General features: G+C 57.1%; 1 protein-coding gene across 1 annotated transcript; it reads left to right on the top strand.

Annotated features, from left to right (window-relative positions):
• Window positions 1-439: 439 nt before the first annotated feature.
• Window positions 440-4564, top strand: LOC144951354 (cyclin-dependent kinase 5 activator 1-like). The gene has a single exon (XM_078881571.1). The coding sequence runs from the start codon at window positions 993-995 to the stop codon at window positions 2031-2033; it is 1041 nt and encodes a 346-aa protein (XP_078737697.1). The 5' UTR covers window positions 440-992; the 3' UTR covers window positions 2034-4564.
• The last annotated feature ends 16131 nt before the right edge of the window (window positions 4565-20695 follow it).

The following is a 20695-nucleotide window of genomic DNA, read 5'->3' as shown; positions in this document are numbered from 1 at the left end:
AGTTTTTCATGTTTGATAATGCACACCACGCCAGGTATTCATTTTGACGGTTGAGTCGAACCATTGGGGAAGGCCCAGGACTGGTTCAGATCATCGTCACTGATGTTGGTCGTGAGCGAGAATCGAATGCGGACTGTCAGGTTGGTGGCGCGAACATCTGCGGCATCCACCCCCTCCCACTCTCCCACTCTCCCATCTCCCTCCCACTCTCCCTCCCACTCTCCCATCTCCCTCCCACTCTCCCATCTCCCTCCCACTCTTTCATCACCGTCTCCCTCCCTCTCTGCGGCATCCCCCCCCCTCCCCCGCGCGTCTCCGCTCCAGCAGCAGCAGCAGCTGTCGCCTTGCGGCAAATCGCGCGCCGCGGTCCCGCGCTAATTTGCATAATTTATGCACAAAAAGGGGCGGGGGCTACGGCTAAGCAGGGGGGAAGGGGCGGGGCCTGGCAACATGGGCGGCTGACGTCACGCCGGGTGATGCAGACCTGGGTTGGGTGCCGAGCCGGGCAGCAGCAGCAGGAGGAAGACGAGGGAGACGAGGTGCTGGAGAAGAGAAAACATCAGCAGCAGGAGGAGGGAGAAGAGGTGCTGGAGAAGAGAAAACATCAGGAGGACGAGGGAGATGCCGTCTCGCTCTCTGCCCACGCGTCCCGCCCGAAGAAATTTCCATTGCCGGGCGCGGTGAGAGTGAGGGGGAGGACGACTCTCATCGGCGAATCTCCTAGGCGACTCTGCACCCTCCCATGCGTCTCCATCCTTCCCTCCTTCTGCGGGGAGCAGGAGGAGGAGGACGACGACGACGAGGCGTGACCTCCGCTCTCGCTCCTCCATCGATCTCGTCCACCCCCCTCCCCTCCTCCTCCACCCACGTTCCTCTGATCTCTGACTCCTCCACCCTGCCATCTCGTCCACCCTCTCGCCTCCTCCGCCTCGCCCTCTAACCTCCGGCCTCCTCCTCGACTCACATCGAGATCCCTCGGCCGAGTCGAGACCATGGGCACCTCCCTCTCGCTGTCCCCCTCGGGACCCGGCAAGGGGGTCCACGCGAAGCAAGGCGGCGGCGGGGGTCCCAAGGGGATCTCGGCGGCTCCCCAGCTCGGCAAGAAGCCCAAGGAGAAGGCCCTGAAGCGACACTCCATCTTCACGCCGGGCCAAGCCTGGAAGACGCTGGTCGCCGCCTCCACGCGCAAGAAGAACGCCAAGAAGGCGAACCCGGCCGCGAATCCGTGCGGCGTTGGCAGCAACAACAACAACGAGAACGGAGGAGCGCCGCGCCACAACAACTCCATGCGGATTGCCAACCACCACCACCAGCAGCAACAACAACAACACCACCAACAACAACAGCAGCCGCAGCCGTACGGCCATGTCGTGCGACTGCCCCTGCCGCCACCGCCGTTGTTGGCATCATCGCTGCCCGCCTCGGCGTCCACGCTGCCCTCCTCCAAGAAGGGCAGCGGCCACGGCGGCTGCCCCTCCGCGGGGTCGTTGCCCATCTCGGGCACTCCGCGACGCGTGGTCGTGCAGGCGTCCACGGCGGAGCTGCTCCGGTGTCTGGGCGAGTTCCTGTGCCGCCGCTGCTACCGACTCAAGCAGCTGTCGCCCACCGAGCCGAGCCTGTGGCTCCGCGCTGTGGATCGCGCTCTGCTGCTGCAGGGATGGCAGGAGCAGTGCTTCATCACGCCCTCCAACGTCGTGTTCCTCTACCTGCTGTGCCGCGACTCGGTGGCCGAGTCGCTGGCCACCGAGTCTGAGCTGCGCGCCACGCTGCTCACCTGCCTCTACCTCTCCTACTCGTACATGGGCAGCGAGATCTCCTACCCGCTCAAGCCCTTCCTCGGCGAGGGCAGCGGCGGCGGGAGGCGCGACGACTTCTGGGAGCGGTGCCTCGGGGTGATCTCCCGGTGCAGCGCGCAGATGCTGCGCCTCAACTCGGAGCCACACTTCTTCACGCAGCTCTTCGCCGAGCTGAAGGCCGAGGGGCTCCGCGCGGGTGGACTGTCCGCGCCCTGGACGCTGGTCCTGGATCGGTAGCTCCGCTCTCTCGCTCGCACGCTGTCTCTCTCCTCTCTCTCGCACGCTGTCTCTCGAACGCTGTCTCTCTCCTCTCTCTCGCACGCTGTCTCTCTCCTCTCTCTCGCCCTCTCGAACGCTGTCTCTCTCCTCTCTCTCGCCCTCTCGCACGCTGTCTCTCTCCTCTCTCTCGCACGCTGTCTCTCGAACGCTGTTTCTCTCTCGCTCGCTCTCGCACGCTGTCCCCTGTCTCTCCCATGCTGACTCTGTCTCCTCTCTCGCTCGCCCACTCTCTCGCTGTCTCTCTCTCGCACGCTGTCTCTCTCTCGCACGCTGTCTCTCTCCTCTCACTCGCACGCTGTCAATCTCGCACGCTGTCTCTCTCTCGCACCCTGTCTCTCTCCCACTCTTGCACCCTGTCTCTCTCCCACTCTCTTGCACCCTGTCTCTCTCCCCCACTCGATCGCTCGCTCTCTCCTCGCAGCGATGGGAGTTCTTGCGCTGCTGAATGTAGAGAGATGGCGAGATAGAGGGGGAGATCAGAGGGCAGACGAGGGGCGATTAGGGTTTTGGTAACCCCCCCCCAATCCTCTCCCTCTTCTTCATCTCCCACCGCCACTACCACCAACCACCACCACCAACCACCACCACCAACCACCACCACCACCAACCACCAACCACCACCACCAACCACCACCAACCACCACCACCAACCACCACCACCAACCCCCGTTGCTACGCGATCAGCTCAGAGGGGTTGCCAACGTTGGGGGGGTGGGGGGGCGAGATGCCCCAGAGGCACTCGAGTGCACGGTCTCAACATCGAGGGCCCGGAGCCCACGATTTGTTGGAGATCCTGGGGTCCTCAAGTGTGATGACTTCGCGGAGTTCCTGCGAGGTCTGACTTCAACGATTCGCAAGAGGCCCGTAAAGCTGTGGAAGGGCCTGCATCTGACGCCCTGAAATCATCAAGTCCCCGAGACCTCTGAAGACGAAGAGCCAGAGGAGTTTGCTGGAGTCCTGGTGTGGGCATAGAGTGTTCTGGTCCTGGATCGCTTGAACTTTGAAGTCCTGCAGCGCTTGAGTTCCTGGTTCCTTGAAGCGCGGGGTACCCCCGGCTGCGTGATTGAGACGAGATGCACGCTGCTTGCCGGATTCGCGTAATTCACTCACGCATATTCACTCACTAATGCAGTCCGGCTATCTGTGATTCACTCGTGAAATATCGAATTAACTCATTCATCCTTTAACTCGTTCACTCATTCATTCGTTAACTCATTCACTCATTCATCCGTTAACTCATTCACTCAATCTACCATTCACTCACTCATTCACACTCGTTCCATCATTCATTCAGACTTCTCATTTACCCATTCATTCACCAAAATAAATACAGTAACTCCAAACGTATCATGTATTCACAAATGTACGTATTTATTCATTAATTTAATCATTCCCTCAATCATCACTCATTCAATCACACCAATTCGCACCATCACTCATTCACTCACTTCGTCAGAGCGTTTAAGAACCAAGCGTGAGTTTGCGTATTTAAACACATCAAATGTAAATACGCGCAGTATACAATTATATACTGTGTGCACTTGTGTGCTGCATTCCTGCGCGAATGCCACGGCTAACAGTGGCGAGAGATATCCGAGCCGGTTCAGGTCCACTTCGTCAACCTGCAGTGACCAGTGTGGTGAAGTATGGTCAAATATGGCGAAGAGGAGGCCTTTATCAAGCAGTAGATCGACCAAGGGTCTGTGTCAACCTGCAGTGACCAGTGTGGTGAAGTATGGTCAAATATGGCGCGGAGGAGGCCTGTATCAAGCAGTAGATCGACCAAGGGTCTGTGTAAATTATTATAATATGTAAGGTTATTGTGAAGAATAGTGGTAGTTGGACAGCGATCCAAAAATCAATATTCCGTCTGTCTAGCTTCGAGTCGCTACAGTCCTCCCGTAATGATCAACGTGTTGTGGTTTCCACTTAAACGACGCTCCTCCGCACTGTGTAGCCACTGCTTGTAAGAGCCTGTTATGTATGCATGTAGCCCGGGAAAAAACAAATATGCTTCTCGAACCGTCTTCGATTATTGCGTATCTCATCAGCAGCAGCAGCAGCATCAGAATCATCATCATCATCACCGGTCATTCCTCTCCTCCCATGTCGCGTTTGGTGGGGTCAAACGTGGGTGATCCCACCTCTATCCAAGGCGTATGCGGACTGCGGAAGAGTAGACCAAATTACCCGTTATAAAGAGAGTGTCTAGAGCGGCCTCTTGTGGAGCGAGACGATGCAGGGGGCTTGCCCCCCTTTGCTGTGGGAGAGGATAAATGCCCGAACCGACGACAGCCCGCCATGGGAATGTGGAATTTCCACCACTGGCTCCCGTTGTCCCCGGGCTGCTTCCACGCGCAGTGGCTTCATCTGAGCGAGGTCTTTTTAACGTCAACAACAATAACAAATAATTATCACCCGGCACACCACCTCCAGTAGTTCATAGGTTTTCCCTCATTGATTGCGGCCGGGAGTCACCAGCGGGCCGGGAGTCACCAGCGAGCCGGAAAACCTTTGGTGAGGAAATTCAATACCCACCGTTTACCCCACAGCGTTGGAAGAGTAGACCAAGTACCCTGTGGAGTTGGGGGGGGGGGCTATAGAGTTCACTCTCTCGTAGGGGCCCGTACAGCCGGCAGTGGCCGTGAGCCGGCGAGTTTAGGGGGGCCCGCACTTGAACCTCGGCCGCACACGGGCCCGGAACCATACACACGTGTTCTCGGAGTCATACACACGTGTTCTCGGAACCATACACACGTGTTCTCGGAGTCATACACACGTGTTCTCGGAACCATACACACGTGTTCTCGACTTGCACGGGAGAGGCTCTGCCGCAGCGCTTCAGTGACGTCAACGATGTGTGACCCGCAAGACTCAGATCCCCCCCGCCCACCCCCCACCCACACCACACCCTACCCACCCACCCACCCCCACCACACAGCCACCCACCGCACATCCATCCACCCCCACCACACCCCACCCAACGCCCCCCCCCCAAACCCACCGCCCACCTACCCCCACACCCACCCACCAACCCACCCCACCTCCACCCCCACAACACCCCCCACCCCACACCCACCCCACACCCACCCCCCGCGGCGGCGGGGGATCGAGCGACCTTCCGCCCGGCATCACGCTCATTAGCGCTAATTGGCAGCGATGTCGGCTCCGGCGTTAACGAGTTGACGGGCAACTGAGCTCCAGCGGGCGAGATGGCGTTCGTCTGTGCGGGCGTGCACGCGTGGGTGTGTCCAGTGACGATGATCTGAACCCGTCGTGGGCCTTCCCCTAGGTAGACTCGGCCTGAAACGAATAACCGGTGCGGTGTGTCAACATCGGCACTGGAGAGACAAAGGCGCCCTTCGTACGCCGTATCGGCCTTCATGGGTGCTCGCCAGTCACAACAGGATTTTCGAGGTCACCTTTTGTCCGCGCGAGTGTAAAGCCAGAGGTCAACGATGTCCTGCTCTGATGCACACTGTGGGGGCGGTGCTAATGTTCCGTTTACAGCTCTCGAGCCAGTGGTGGAAATTCCACGTTCGTATGGCGGGGGCGAATTTATTCATTTGGCAGGAACCGCTGGTTGACTTCTCCACAAAGTGGACTGATCCCCCCCTCCCCGCTCCCGTCCCTCTCCCCTTCCCAGGCAGGATTTAAATTCACAACCCTGGCTGATCGGTTAAATAATACAAAAAAACCGGTTCAATTAAACACCGGATCAATTAAAAACCGGTTCAAACAGAAGCGCTGTTCAATCGGAGCCGTCGGTACGTCCTGCGTCTGTGTATATATATCTCCATCACACACACACGCGCGCGTGAGTGTGTGTGTGGTTCATCTCACACTGTGTCATTATACTGTTAATAATAACAACGCTTAATTTATTCCCCGTGATTGCTTAACTCATGCCCCCCCCCCCTATCCTTACCCCCACCCACCCACCCACCCCCGCTATTTATTGTGACTTGAACACCCATCCTGAATCCTGACCCTCCCACCCCAACACTGACCTCAACCCTAAGCATCACCCTAACCTCAATCCTGAACTTGAGGCTAACTCAGGCCCTATCCGTAACCTTGACCCGAACACCTACCGCCAAACCATGACCCTAACCCCAACTGTGACCTTAACCATAGCCCTGAACCTATCCCTGACCCGAACTACAACCGTGACCTTGACCCTGATCCTCACCCTAGCCGTGACACATTATCCTGACCCCCCTCCTCCTCCCCCAAACCCTGATAGGCTGGGCTCTATGAGCCGTGATGGCGGGTGATGTTGTGGTGATGATGGTGGTGTTCGTGGAGGCGATGTCGGTTGATGCGTTCCGGTGATGTTGGATGATGGCTTCGGGTGGACGTGACGAATACGCTGTGACGGCGCGGCGATATAAAGAACCACTCTCGATTGGCCGCCTCCGTGTCCGAGTTCATTGGTTTCATCGACCGCGCAGGGACATCGCATCGCATCCACACCGAGGATGGGCGCACAACCACCGAGAGAGCGGTGGCGCCGCGGTTAGCGCCACCGCGCTAACGAAGCCGCTCGTGACATTTTTCAGATTTCACGTTGCTGGGTCAACTCCGCCTTGAATGAGTGCCTGTTTAAAGTGTGTGTGGGCTTCACCACTGGGGAGATATAAAGACGGACGGGCCGTGGGTCTCCGTAGGCTCGGGGTGCACTTGGCCCAACTGTTGGGGCTACACGGGTGAACTTTGTTATATTTTTATAAAAAAATCTCTCTATCTGAGCGATATTCTACGCGAGAGCGTGAGTCGGCGCTTGTGAGTCACGGAGCTCCGGGCCGCGATACAGAAACTCTCCGTCGCTGGGTCAACCCAAGTTGGAATTCCCGTCCGCAGTGGCGGCGATTACTTCGCCGCGACCTCGACTCGCGCCGCTCCCTCAGCCACGTGCCGATGGAAATGCAGCCAGCTGGCGCGCGCGCGCACGTCACCACCATCACCACCATCATCACCACCACCATCATCGTCACCATCATCACCAACATCGCCATCATCACCACCATCGTCATCACCAACATCACCATCATCATCATCACCACCATCATCACCAACATCACCATCATCACCACCATCATCACCATCATCATCAACATCACCATCATCACCACCATCATCACCACCACCATCATCACCACCACCATCATCACCACATCGCCATCATCACCACTATCGTCATCATCATCAACATCACCACCATCATCACCATCATCATCAACATCACCATCATCACCACCACCACCATCATCACCACCATCATCACCATCATCATCACCAACATCACCATCATCACCACCACCATCACCACTACCATCATCACCATCATCACCACTACCATCATCATCATCGCCATCATCGCCATCACCACCACCATCATCACCACTACCATCACCATCATCACCACCATCACCATCATCATCACCATCATCACCATCGTCGTCGTCAGCCATGACCTATGCACCGCGAGTCGATCTCGTCTCCGCCCACGGTGGACTTGAGCCCAGCGAGAGGGCGGCCTTGACGCGGGTCGTCTCTCTCGCGAGGTCTCCGCTGGTGACGCGCCCCACGGTGGACATCGGTGCAAGTTGCCGGGGAAGCTGACGGCACGTGCCGCGTGTCGGGGTCTGCGGCTGCCTCCCCCTCCTCCTCCTCCTCTTACTCCCCCCCCTCCTCCCCCCTTCCTCCTCCTCCTCGCCCCTCGTCCTCCCCCCCCCTCCTCCTCCCCCCCTCCTCCCCCTCCTCCCCCCCCTCCTTCCCCCCTCCTCCTCCTCCTCCCCCCCTCCTCCCCCTTCCTCCTCCTCCTCCCCCCTCCTCCTCCCCCCTCGTCCTCCCCCCCCTCCTCCTCCCCCCCTCCTCCCCCTTCCTCCTCCTCCCCCTCCTCCTTCCCCCTCTTCCTCCCCCCTTCCTCCTCCCCCCCCTCCTCCTCCCCCCCCTCCTCCTCCCCCCCTCCTCCTCCCCCCTGGTCCTCCCCCCCCCTCCTCCTCCTCCCCCCTCTCCTCCCCCCTTCCTCCTCCCCCCCTTCTCCTCCCGCCCCTCCTCCTCCCCCGCCTCCTCCTCCCCCCTTCCTCCTCCTCCCCCCCCTCCTCCTCCCCCCCACCTCCTCCCCCCCTCCTCCTCCCCCCCTCCTCCTCCTCCCCCCTCCTCCTCCCCCCTCCTCCCCCCTTCCTCCTCCCCCCCTCCTCCTCCCCCGCCTCCTCCCCCCCTCCTCCTCCCCCCCTCCTCCTCCCCCGCCTCCTCCTCCCCCCCCTCCTCCTCCCCCGCCTCCTCCTCCCCCCTCTTCCTCCCCCCTCCTCCTCCCCCGCCTCCTCCTCCCCCCCTCCTCCTCCCCCCTCCTCCTCCCCCCTCCTCCTCCTCCCCCCCTCCTCCTCCCCCCCACCTCCTCCTCCCCCCACTCCTTTTACCCCCTCTTCTTCCCCCCTCCTCCTCCCCCGCCTCCTCCTCCCCCCCCCCTCCTCCTCCCCCCTCCTCCTCCCCCCTCCTCCCCCTTCCTCCTCCTCCCCCTTCCTCCTCCTCCCCCCTCCTCCTACCCCCTCTTCCTCCCCCCTCCTCCTCCCCCCCTCCTCCTCCCCCTCCTCCTCCCCCGCCTCCTCCTCCCCCCCCTCCTCCTCCCCCCCCCTCCTCCTCCCCCCCTCATCCTCCCCCGCCTCCTCCTCCACCCCCTCCTCCTCCCCCCTCCTCCTCCCCCCACCTCCTCCTCCCCCCTCCTCCCCCCTCCTCCTCCTCCCCCCACCCTCCTCCTCCCCCCCTCCTCCTCCCCCCTCCTCCCCCCTCCTCCTCTCCCCCCACCCTCCTCCTCCCCTCCTCCTCCTCCTCTCCCCCTCCTCCTCCTCCTCTCCCCCTCCTCCCCCTCCTCCCCCCCCTCCTGCTCGCCTCATCGCCTCCCTCATCCACGACTCGCAGCAGCTGACAGCCCTCCCCTCTCTCCACCCCCCCCACTCTCCAGTCTGTGTCCATCTATGAATCCTTCCCTCCCCACACACAAACACGCAAATATCCCCCCGAATCGCCTGTAGCAAGTACTGTTGGCGAGCACCTATGAAGGTCGGCACGGCACACGATGGGGACCGGTGGTCAACACCACGCCCGGCCGCCTTTGTCTCCCCAGTCGCGACGTTTACACATCTTACCAGGTACTCATTTGAGGCTGAGTCGAACGAGGGAACAAAGACAAAATATCCCCGTGTAGCCTTAACAGGCTGTAGGGGCAAGTGCTGTTAGCGAGCACTTATGAAGGTCGGAACGGCACACGAGGGGGTGGTTGGCCAGCACCACCCCGACCGCCTTTGTCTCCCCGGTGGCGACGTTTACACACCGCGCCTGGCATTCGTGAGTCGACCTCGGTGAGGCCAGGACCGATTCGGATAATCGCCACCGCTCTTGGCCGTGAGCGGGAATCGAACCCCGGCTCGCCGAGGTTCGCGTAGCGCAGTCGGCGCTGGACCTGCGACTCCCCCCACACCGCTGGCAAGCTGCCCCCCCCCCACACCGCTGGCAAGCTGCCCCCCCCCCCACACCGCTGGCAAGCTGCCCCCCCCCCACACCGCTGGCAAGCTGCCCCCCCCCCCCCGTTATCGGCCACTTCAGGTGCGCTGCGGGCACCTCAACGCCCACCGCGGCGCTCACCGCTCCGACCGCCGCTGCAATCGCTCAGCTCGCACAACTCACGACCACCCCCCACCCCCACTCCCCAGCCCACCCCCCACCCCACCCCCCACCCCACCCCGGGGTGGACCGCGAAACTCGAGATATCTCGCAGACATCTCGGGTCGGTACTCGGCCCAACACCGCGGCGTGCCGGGTGGCGAGGTGGCACTCGCCATGTGACACGGTCACGTGGCACGCACAGGTGACACGCACAGGTGACACACACAGGTGACCCCGAGGGGAGGCGCGTGGCTTCTCGCCACGCGCCTCCCCTCGGGGTTAGCGCGAGCCGGCGGGGGTGTGAGTCAGTGTGAGTCGGTGTGAGTGTGAGTCGGTGTGAGTAGGTGGCAGTGTGTGCTGGTCTGTGTGTGTTGTCCGGCAAATCAACCTCCTATCTCCTCGTGGTGCCGGACGGGCAACGCTGTCGTGGGCAGTGCTGTGGGGGGAGGGCCAATTCCGATTGGCCTTTCCCCTCATGGCGTCTGTAACCACCACAGCGGCCAAATGGGGGCTCTGGACGAGTGCGAGGGGCTGGTAACCCCTCCACCTTCAATAAATTACCACTAAACCACGTACAAAATATCTAATTAATAAGCTTGTGACGGAGGCACAGGGGGGACAGGCGTCTATGACGTCTCCTGGCCGAACCCCATTTGGCGGAGACGTGAGATTTAATCTTTACCCTCGGGCTCCTCCAGAAACAACAAAAAGCCACCACGGATGACCACGTGGAATGTTCGAACGCTCACTGCGGAGGAGAGGCTGCCACTCCTCTGTTGGGAACTGGACCAGTACCGGCTGGATCTTTGTGGCATTCAGGAGGTCCGGTGGACCGGCTCTGGCTCCTGCCACCATGAGGGTGGACAGTCCTCGACTCGGGGCAGGAGACTACCAAACAACAGGGAGTGGCTCTTCTGAACAAAAGAATGAAGGGGGCGTGGGAGCGTGGCGGTGAGGTGTGGGAAGCTGTAAGCCCCAGGCTACTTTGGGCTCGCCTTCCCATCAACCGGAGGCGAGGAGTCGTGGTCATGATTACTTATGCCCCCACCGAAGACGAACATCCGTGGAGGGATGCAGGCAAGGCCGATGAGTCAGATGCCTTCTATGACCTCCTGTCACAGGTGCTGGCTAAAGTGGCCCCTCGGGATAGAGTCATCTTGTTGGGTAACTTCAATGCCCGAGTTGGTCATGATGCTGGCACCTGGTCTGGAGTGATTGGAAGGCATGGGCCAGGTCAGCTCAATAACAACGGTAGAAGGCTGCTACATTTTTGTGCAGCCCATGGGCTTGTAATTACCAACACGCTGTTCCGGCATCTGCGCATCCACACAACATCATGGATGCATGCCGGGTCCAAGCAAGAACATCTGCTGGACTACATAGTGATGGAACAGCGGATGTGGACCCATGTCCTTGACACCAGGACCTACCGTGGAGCTGATCTGCCCTCTAACCATCGACTTGTCATGTGTAAGATGCGCCTGCCATTCTTCCGCTCCGGTGGTAGGTGTACACCCAGGATCCAATTCCAACCTAAGGTGGCCTGGTCTCAGCTAGCTGATGAACGTTGCAAGCGAGAATTTTATCATCGTTTGCGGCTGGGGTTGGCATCGTCCCCCACTCCTCCAGATGACGAGGGTAATGGACGAGGTTTAGGACTGTGACTCAGGCAGCTGCAATGGCTGATTTGGGTACGCGGTCCAGACCTCCCCTGAGACCCTGGCTGACAGAGGATGTGTTCAGGATGGCTGACAAAAAGCGACAGGCCCACTCTAATCGTCTACAGCATCCCATGTCAGAGAATGAGGAGGCTTACCGCAGCCTTCGCTCGGAGGTTCCGAGAGCCGTGAGGTGCTGCAAGGATGGGTGGTGGTCGCGGGTTGCTGAGGCGATGGAGTCTGCCTCAATGGCCCGCGATCACAAATCCCTATTTAACTCCATCAAAAAAGTAACCTGCAGCGCCACATCTATTACCTTCATTAGTGAGAAAAAACGGTGATCCAATCTACAACCCCCAGGAACAGGTTTGCCGATTTGCTGAGCATTTCTGTGGGGAGGGGAAATCCCTCGACATGGAAAACATTGTGGGATAAAGTGGGGATTACCCTGCTGAGGCTGCGGTGCCTCAAATATTGGAAGAAGAAGTCACCCCCTGTGAGTGGCTGGCTGAGGTGCCATCTGTTGAAGAAGTACGAAAGGCGATCCAGAGTCTGAGACCAAGAAAGACACCGGGCAGAGATGATCTCCCAAGCAAAATGCTGAGGGAGGGTGGCGTTTGTGCACAGACTGCCCTACGTGACATCATAACAACAGTCTGGACCACTGAACGGGTTCCGCAGGATTGGAAGGATGTCCTGGTGGTCCTCCTCTTTAAGAAGGGGGACCGCACAGACTGTAACAACTACAGGGGCATCTCACTTCTCAGTGTGCCGGGAAAGGTCCTGGCAAGGATTATTCAACATCGCCTTGCCAACCACGTTCAGGGGAGGCTTGTAGAGCCTCAATGCGGTTTTAGGAAAGGGCGATCCTGCACAGATGCCATATTTTCTCTCCGTTTGCTACAGCAGAGATGTAGGAATTCCAACAAGACCTACATCTCTGCTTTATTGACCTGGTCAAGGCCTATGATACCATCAGTAGGCCTGGGCTCTGGATTGTTCTTCGTGCTTTTGGAGTCCCTGAACCTCTGCTCACGATTATTAAGGACCTTCATGATGGTGAGCAGGTCCGGGTAAAACTACGTGGCCGGGAGTCGGAGCCATTCCCTGTTCACCTTGGGGTGCGACAGGGATGTCCTCTGGCTCCAACATTATTTAACATATTTTTCGATCACGTAGTTCGTGAAGCCTTCGATGGCTGTTCCAGAGGAATTTCCATCTGGTACAGATACAATGGGAGGCTGATCGATGCCCGGGTGCGGTCAAGGGATGGCTCCTAATTGCTCAACCATGTTATGTATGCCGATGATCTGGTAATTACCGCTCTCTCAGAGGAGGAGTTGGAGGCGCTGCTGCTGAAACTGGAGCGTTCCACTAAGAGGTGGGGCCTTACCATCAGCCCACCAAAACTAAGCACCTGCCTGGGTATTTTGTACCATCGGGCAACCCACACCCACAACTCCCAATCGGTGATGGGGCAGTTGTGGAGAGAGTGGAGAGTTTCCCATACATGGAAAAGTGTGCTCATGACCGGCTCCGATTTGACAGCAGAGGTCTCACTCAGAATCAGTCGAGCGGCATTATCTTTCCATCGGTTGCGTAACGCTGTGTGGAAGCTACCTGGTCTGTCGCTCCACACGAAGCTTTAAGTCTTCTCGACCACGGTCATTCCCTCCCTTCTCTACGCTTGCGAAACGTGGGCCCCCCTAATGGAGCATCTTCGCCGATTGGAAACATTTAGGCTGGCCTGCCTACGATCCATCCTGGGTTTAACCAGGATGGATTGTGTGATGAACTCACAAATCCTTGAAAGATCTGACCAAAGTCCCATCGGTGAGCTCATCCGGCAGGCAAGACTGCGTTGGCTGGGTCATATAGCCCGCATGCCCAGCCACCGCATGCCTAAACTGCTTTTGTTCGGCCGGATAGAGGGGGCTAAACGGGCGCGGCACGGACTTAGAGAAGAGATGGAGTGATGTGGTACAGGAGGACGTGGAGCTGAGTGGACTTGCCGATGACTGGTACCAGCGGTGTCAAGATCGGCCTCTGTGGAGGAGGCTCGTGAAGGACGCTACTGGGCAGTTGGAGGCAGTCGCCCTCCAACAATAGCGGAGGGCGGAGGAGCGACGCTCAAAACAACGAGCGGAGCGCCGGGTGGCTAAAGCACAGCAAGTTGGCACAATAGGGGGCACAGGTGGTGCATCAGCCAGTCATCTCAGTCAGTCGACCCGTGGCACCTGGGTCTACCCCGTGACCTCCTGCCAGCGGGCGTTCGACACTTCACGTGGCCTCAATGTGCACATAGCCTGGCACAAGCGTCGTGGTGACGTCACCGCCACTTAATGGCGAATGGCGGTTGTTGGTGTTGTGAGTGTTGGTCTGTGTGTGTGTTTCTGTGTGAGTGTTGGTCTGTGTGTGTGTGGGAGTGTTGGTCTGTGTGTGTGTCGGTCTGTGTGTGTGTGTTGGTCTGTGTCAGTGTTGGTCTGTGTGTGTGTGGGAGTTTTGGTCTGTGTGTGTTGGTCTGTGTGTGTGTGGGAGTGTTGGTCTGTGTGTGTGTCGGTTTGTGTGTGTGTTGGTCTGTCTGTGTGTTGCTCTGTGTGTGTGTGGGAGTGTTGGTCTGTGTGTGTGTCGATCTGTGTGTGTGTGGTCTGTGTGTGTGTTGGTCTGTGTGTGTGTGGGAGTGTTGGTCTGTGTGTGTGTTGGTCTGTGTGTGTGTTGGTCTGTGTGTGTGTGGGAGTGCGTTGCTCTGTGTGTGTGTGAGTGTGTCATGCCGGCCTTCATAGGTGCTGCTCGCTGGCAGCACTTGCCCCAACAATCTATTCAATTTATTTGTGGTTGCTCTTTGCATGTAACAATGAAACATACACGAGGGGGGGGGGGGTTGAAGTGGGGGGGGGGGGCTCATGGTGAGTGCGGGGTGCGTGTGGCACAGGTGCGGTCTGCAGTGACGTCACCGCAGCGCTCCTGAAGCGCGAGATAAAGTGTCGCGAGAGAGATGACGGGAGATTGTGATGGGGGGTGGGGGCTGCGGCGGGGGGGGGCTAGTTAGAAGTGGGGGATAGAGGGGCGGGGCTGGTGAAGGTGTGTGTATGAGTGGTGTGTGTGTGTGTGGCCTTAATAGGAGCTCGCAAACAGCACTCGCCCCAACACACGATCTGGTGATTCTGCTGCTGCATCGGTGATGGCGCACAAACAACTTTCAAAACTGAACACGTTCACCGCCAACGCCATACATGGCCATTTAAAGAAGGGCCATGACTCGAAACGTCGCCTATTGTCTATTTCCTTTGTAATAGCCACAATATGATTTACTGGGGCTGCTTGTCTTGTGTGTGTGTGGTCAGCACGCTGCGCTACAAACCCGGCGACCCGAGTTCGATTCCCGTTCACAACCAACTCCGGTGACGATTATCTGAAACGGTCCTGGGCCTCCACTAGGTCGACTCAGCCTCAAATGAGTACCTACTGCTGTGTGTAGACATCGCCACCGGGGAGACAAAGGCGGCCGGGCGTGGTGCTTGCCACCCACCCCCTCGTGTACCGTTCCGGCCTTCACAGGTGCTAATCGTTAACAGCACTTGCCACTTGCCCCAACAGTATGTTGAGGCTATACGGGGGATCTTTGTATTTGTGCGCGTGTGTGGGCTTTACCTGTTAAGATGCAAAAAAAAGAGTTTACTTTTATTTGTATATTTTTGTTAGGTGATTTGTTTTTACCCATAATAGAGGTTTTTGGGGTTAGATCGTGTAACTATATATATGTGTCGTTAAACCCGCCAACACCCGACACAGCTGACTAGTAAGGGTTGTCACGTAAACAGAACGTGCCAAATCGTCACTCGCACAGCACCACCGCTTGTGTGTTGGAGAGACACAACATTTACAAACTGAGTACGACGTTTCGTTACAACTAGCTTCGAGGCTAAATGTTGTGGCTTGGCTCTACCACTAGCACTACCACTAGCACTACCACTAGCTCTACCACTAGCACTACCACTAGCACTACCACTAGCTCTACCACTACCACTAGCACTAGCTCTACCACTAGCTCTACCACTAGCACTACCACTAGCACTACCACTAGCCCTACCACTACCACTAGCACTACCACTACCACTAGCTCTACCACTACCACTAGCTCTACCACTAGCACTACCACTAGCACTAGCTCTACCACTAGCTCTACCACTAGCACTACCACTAGCACTACCACTAGCCCTACCACTACCACTAGCACTACCACTAGCACTACCACTAGCACTACCACTACCACTAGCTCTACCACTAGCACTACCACTAGCACTAGCTCTACCACTAGCTCTACCACTAGCACTACCACTAGCCCTACCACTACCACTAGCACTACCACTAGCACTACCACTAGCACTACCACTACCACTAGCTCTACCACTAGCACTACCACTAGCACTACCACTACCCCGAGCTCCTGCCCGAGCTGGTTGTTGTGTTTTGGAAGCTCTCTGTAAGACGTAAGCGGGGAGGGGGGGAAAGCTGCGGTGATGGAAATAGAGGCCGGCGGAAATCGATTTGATTCCGTTTCGCGTTATTGGTCCGAGGTTTCCGTGAAAGCGGAGAACGAAACCTCCCAACTCCCTGAGCCGTGCCAGCCCTGCAGAGCGCAGTGCCTACGGCAAAGACAAAGGGGGCCCGTGTAGCCCTGAACAGACTGCTGGGGCAAGGGCAGTCAGCGAGCACCTCCTGATGTCGGCACGGCACACGAGGAGGGTTGGATGGGCCCAAAGCGTGCACAGCCGTCTTTGTCTCCCCGGTGCCGACGTTTTACGCACGGACCGGCTACTCGTTTTAAGGCTGAGTCGACCTAGTGGGTGGCCCGGGACCAGTTGGTATATTTTTCACTGATTCTGGTGTATGTGTCACTGATTCTGGTGTATTTGTCATTGATTCTGGTGTATTTGTCACTGATTCTGGTGTATTTGTCACTGATTCTGGTGTATTTGTCACTGATTCTGGTGTATTTGTCACTGATTTTGGTGTATTTGTCACTGATTCTGGTGTATTTGTCACTGATTCTGGTGTATTTGTCACTGATTCTGGTGTATTTGTCACTGATTATGGTGTATTTGTCTCTGATTCTGGTGTATGTGTCACTGATTCTGGTGTATTTGTCTCTGATTCTGGTGTATTTGTCACTGATTCTGGTGTATTTGTCACTGATTCTGGTGTATTTGTCTCTGATTCTGGTGTATTTGTCACTGATTCTGGTGTATGTGTCACTGATTCTGGTGTATTTGTCTCTGATTCTGGTGTATGTGTCACTTATTCTGGTGTATTTGTCACTGATTCTGGTGTATTTGTCACTGATTCTGGTGTATGTGTCACTGATTCTGGTGTATTTGTCACTGATTCTGGTGTATTTGTCACTGATTCTGGTGTATTTGTCACTGATTCTGGTGTATTTGTCACTGATTCTGGTGTATTTGTCACTGATTCTGGTGTATTTATCACTGATTCTGGTGTATTTGTCACTGATTCTGGGAGATGGAGCGAGGGGAGAGATGGGGAGGTGGAGGGGAGAGGCGAGGGAGTGACGCGGGGAGTGTGAGCATCACTCCCGAGGGGCGTTCCGCTATCCGAGCCGCCCTGTCTCCACGCCGCCCTGAGCGGTCTCTTCTTGACGCTCCTGGGGTCACCGCGTCCGAGCGCATCACCTCGCTGCCCCTCCCCCCTCACCCTCCACCTCTTCCTCCGCCTTCCTCCTCACACCTCTTTCCTTCCACTTGCATCACTCGCCGCCTTCTGATCCCCACGTCATCTTCACGACGTCTCTCAACACGACCGAACCGTAGACTTTTCTCTCGCTCTCTCTCTTTTTTATTTTTTTTTTACGATCAGAGGAAACAAGAAGATGCTCGGTGTAGTCGGCACTTTGCTTCGTTCATCATTTCATTTTTTTTTGCTTTTTTTCAATGCTTTGCTTTGTGTGCCCCCCCTTTTTAAATGAAAGATTTCACGCTCTGCTCTCCTCCTTCTTACCCCTTCCCTCTCTCTCTACCCCCTCTCTGGCTATTCAATGTCTATGTTCCCCCTGTTTTCTATGTAAAAATGTATTTCCTCTCCTCTCATCTGCTCTGTAATTTCTCCCACCTTGAGGCTTCCTCTCGCGTCTTCATTTCTCACCCCGCCCCACCCCCCCCCCCCCCCCACCTTGGGGAGAGATACACGAAGTGCGGCGAGCGAGGGGAGCGTGGGGGGGGGGGCAGAGAGAGGGGGGGGAGTGAGAGGGGAGAGAGAGGGGGTAGAGAGAGAGAGGGGGTAGAGAGGGGGGGGGGGGGTAGAGAGAGGGGGGGTAGAGAGAGAGGAGGTAGAGAGAGGGGGTAGAGAGAGGGGGGGGGGGGTAGAGAGAGGGGGGGTAGAGAGAGAGGAGGTAGAGAGAGGGGGTAGAGAGAGAGGGGGTAGAGAGAGGGGGGGGTAGAGAGAGAGGGGGGGGTAGGGAGAGGGGGTAGAGAGAAATGGGGGGGTAAAAGGAGGAGAGCAGAGCGTGAAATATTTCATTTAAAAAGGGGGGGGGGGCACAAAGCAAAGCATTGAAAAAAAACGAAACGATGAACGAAGCAAAGTGCCGACTACACCGAGCATCTTCTTGTTTCATCTGATCGTAAAAAAGAGAGAGGGGAGAGTGGGGGGGAGAGAGGGTAGAGTGTGAGAGAGGGGAGAGTGTGAGAGAGTGTGAGAGTGTGAGAGAGGGGAGAGTGGAGAGAGGGGAGAGTGTAAGAGAGAGGGGAGAGTGGAGAGAGGGGAGAGTGTAAGAGAGAGGGGTGGTTGGGGACTGTCAGCCGCTGTGAGTCGTGATAAAGGAGTCGAGCAGGATGCGGCAGCGGCGACTGACCGAGAAGGTTCACAGCGGCCGTGTCAGAGACACACAGAGACACACAGAGACACACAGAGCCACACAGAGACACACAGAGCCACACAGAGACACACAGAGCCACACAGAGACACACAGAGACACACAGAGCCACACAGAGACACACAGAGCCACACAGAGACACACAGAGCCACACAGAGCCACACAGAGACACACAGAGCCACACAGAGACACACAGAGCCACACAGAGACACACAGAGACACACAGAGCCACACAGAGACACACAGAGCCACACAGAGACACACAGAGCCACACAGAGACACACAAAGCCACACAGAAACACACAGAGACACACAGAGCCACACAGAGACACACAGAGACACACAGAGCCACACAGAGACACACAGAGCCACACAGAGACACACAGAGCCACACAGAGACACACAGAGCCACACAGAGACACACAGAGCCACACAGAGACACACAGAGACACACAGAGCCACACAGAGACACACAGAGCCACACAGAGACACACAGAGCCACACAGAGCCACACAGAGACACACAGAGCCACACAGAGACACACAGAGACACACAGAGCCACACAGAGACACACAGAGACACACAAAGCCACACAGAGACACACAGAGCCACACAAAGACACACAGAGCCACACAGAGACACACAGAGCCACACAGAGACACACAGAGCCACACAGAGACACACAGAGACACACAGAGCCACACAGAGACACACAGAGCCACACAGAGACACACAGAGCCACACAGAGACACACAGAGACACACAGAGCCACACAGAGACACACAGAGACACACAGAGCCAAACAGAGCCACACAGAGCCACACAGATACACACAGAGACACACAGAGACACACAGAGCCACACAGAGACACACAGAGCCCGCACCACGTGAGACCCTGGGGCTCGAGTGCGGGTCTCAGCCGCTCGTCTCTCAGCCCCTCGCCATCCCATTCTGTCTCTCCCTCTTTGTCTCTCTCTCTCTTCTACCGACTCAGCTAGCTTCACTCCTCTGCTCGCATCGCTCCCTTCCCCTCTTTCCCTTCCTTCCTTCCTCTCTCTCTCCCGTTTATTTTATCTTCCTATCCTCTCACCTCCCCCCCTACTCCCCCCCGCTACCCCCCCCCATTCCTCTCCCCCCCCACCCCCACTACCCCGCGTCTATTTTTAGATTTGGGTTCCCCACGGCGCGAGCCTCGGAAGAACGCCGCGAATCTTGGGGAAAGGAAATAATGAGCACAGAGAGACACGGGGACACACACAGAGAGAGACACAGAGAGACACACAGAGAGAGAGACACACAGAGAGACACGGGGACACACGGAGAGACACAGAGAGACACGGGGACACACAGAGAGAGAGACACAGAGAGACACAAAGAGACACGGGGACACAGAGAGAGACACGGGGACACACACAGAGAGAGACACAGAGAGACAGAGAGAGAGACACACACAGAGATACGAGGACACACACAGAGAGAGACACAGAGAGACACGGGGACACACAAAGAGACACAGAGAGACACGGGGACACACAGAGAGAGAGACACAGAGAGACACGGGGACACACAGAGAGACACGGGGACACACAGAGAGACACACGGAGAGATAGAGAGACACAATGAGAGGGAGACACACAGAGTCACAGAGAGAAAGAAACACGGAAGAGACACAGACACAATGACACAGAGAGACACACTGACATGCACAGAGAGACACACACAGAGTAACAGAGACACAATGAGAGAGAGACACACACAGAGTCACAGAGACACAGAAACACGGTAAGAGACACAGACACAATGACACAGAGAGACACACTGACACACACAGAGACACACACACAGAGACACAGAGAGACACAATGAGAGAGAGACACACACACAGAGTCACAGAGACACAGAAACACAGCAAGAGACACAGACACAATGACACTGAGAGACACACTGACACTCACAGAGAGACACACAGAGTCACAGAGACACAGAAACACAGCAAGAGACACAGACACAATGACACTGAGAGACACACTGACACTCACAGAGACACACTCACAGAGACACACACACTCACAGAGACGCCGTGGCGGATTGACATCGCCACGTTGGTCAGTCAGTGTCGGTTGGTAAATGCGGGGGAGCATAGAAGTTGGAGCGTGGCACCATACAACATTTGACGTCGATGGTCTCAACGCGGTCGGCAACGACTGCGTCAAGGACAAAGCCACCCGTAAACCACGTGACTTCTGTGCCCCCCCCCCACACACTCTTAACCCCTCCCCTCTCCCCGTCACCGCCCACTGTGAAAACAGACGCCGCTCCGTGCAGCAGCAGCAGCGGCAGTGGCGGCGTCGAGACCCCCGACGCAGCCTCCCCCCTCCAAGCCTCCCCTCGTCGCCCCTGAACC

Source organism: Lampetra fluviatilis, chromosome 62 (genome assembly GCF_964198595.1).
Source record: "Lampetra fluviatilis chromosome 62, kcLamFluv1.1, whole genome shotgun sequence".
Lineage (NCBI taxonomy): Eukaryota > Metazoa > Chordata > Hyperoartia > Petromyzontiformes > Petromyzontidae > Lampetra > Lampetra fluviatilis.
Note: the sequence above shows the minus strand (reverse complement) of the source record. Positions and strands in the feature narration are given on the sequence as shown.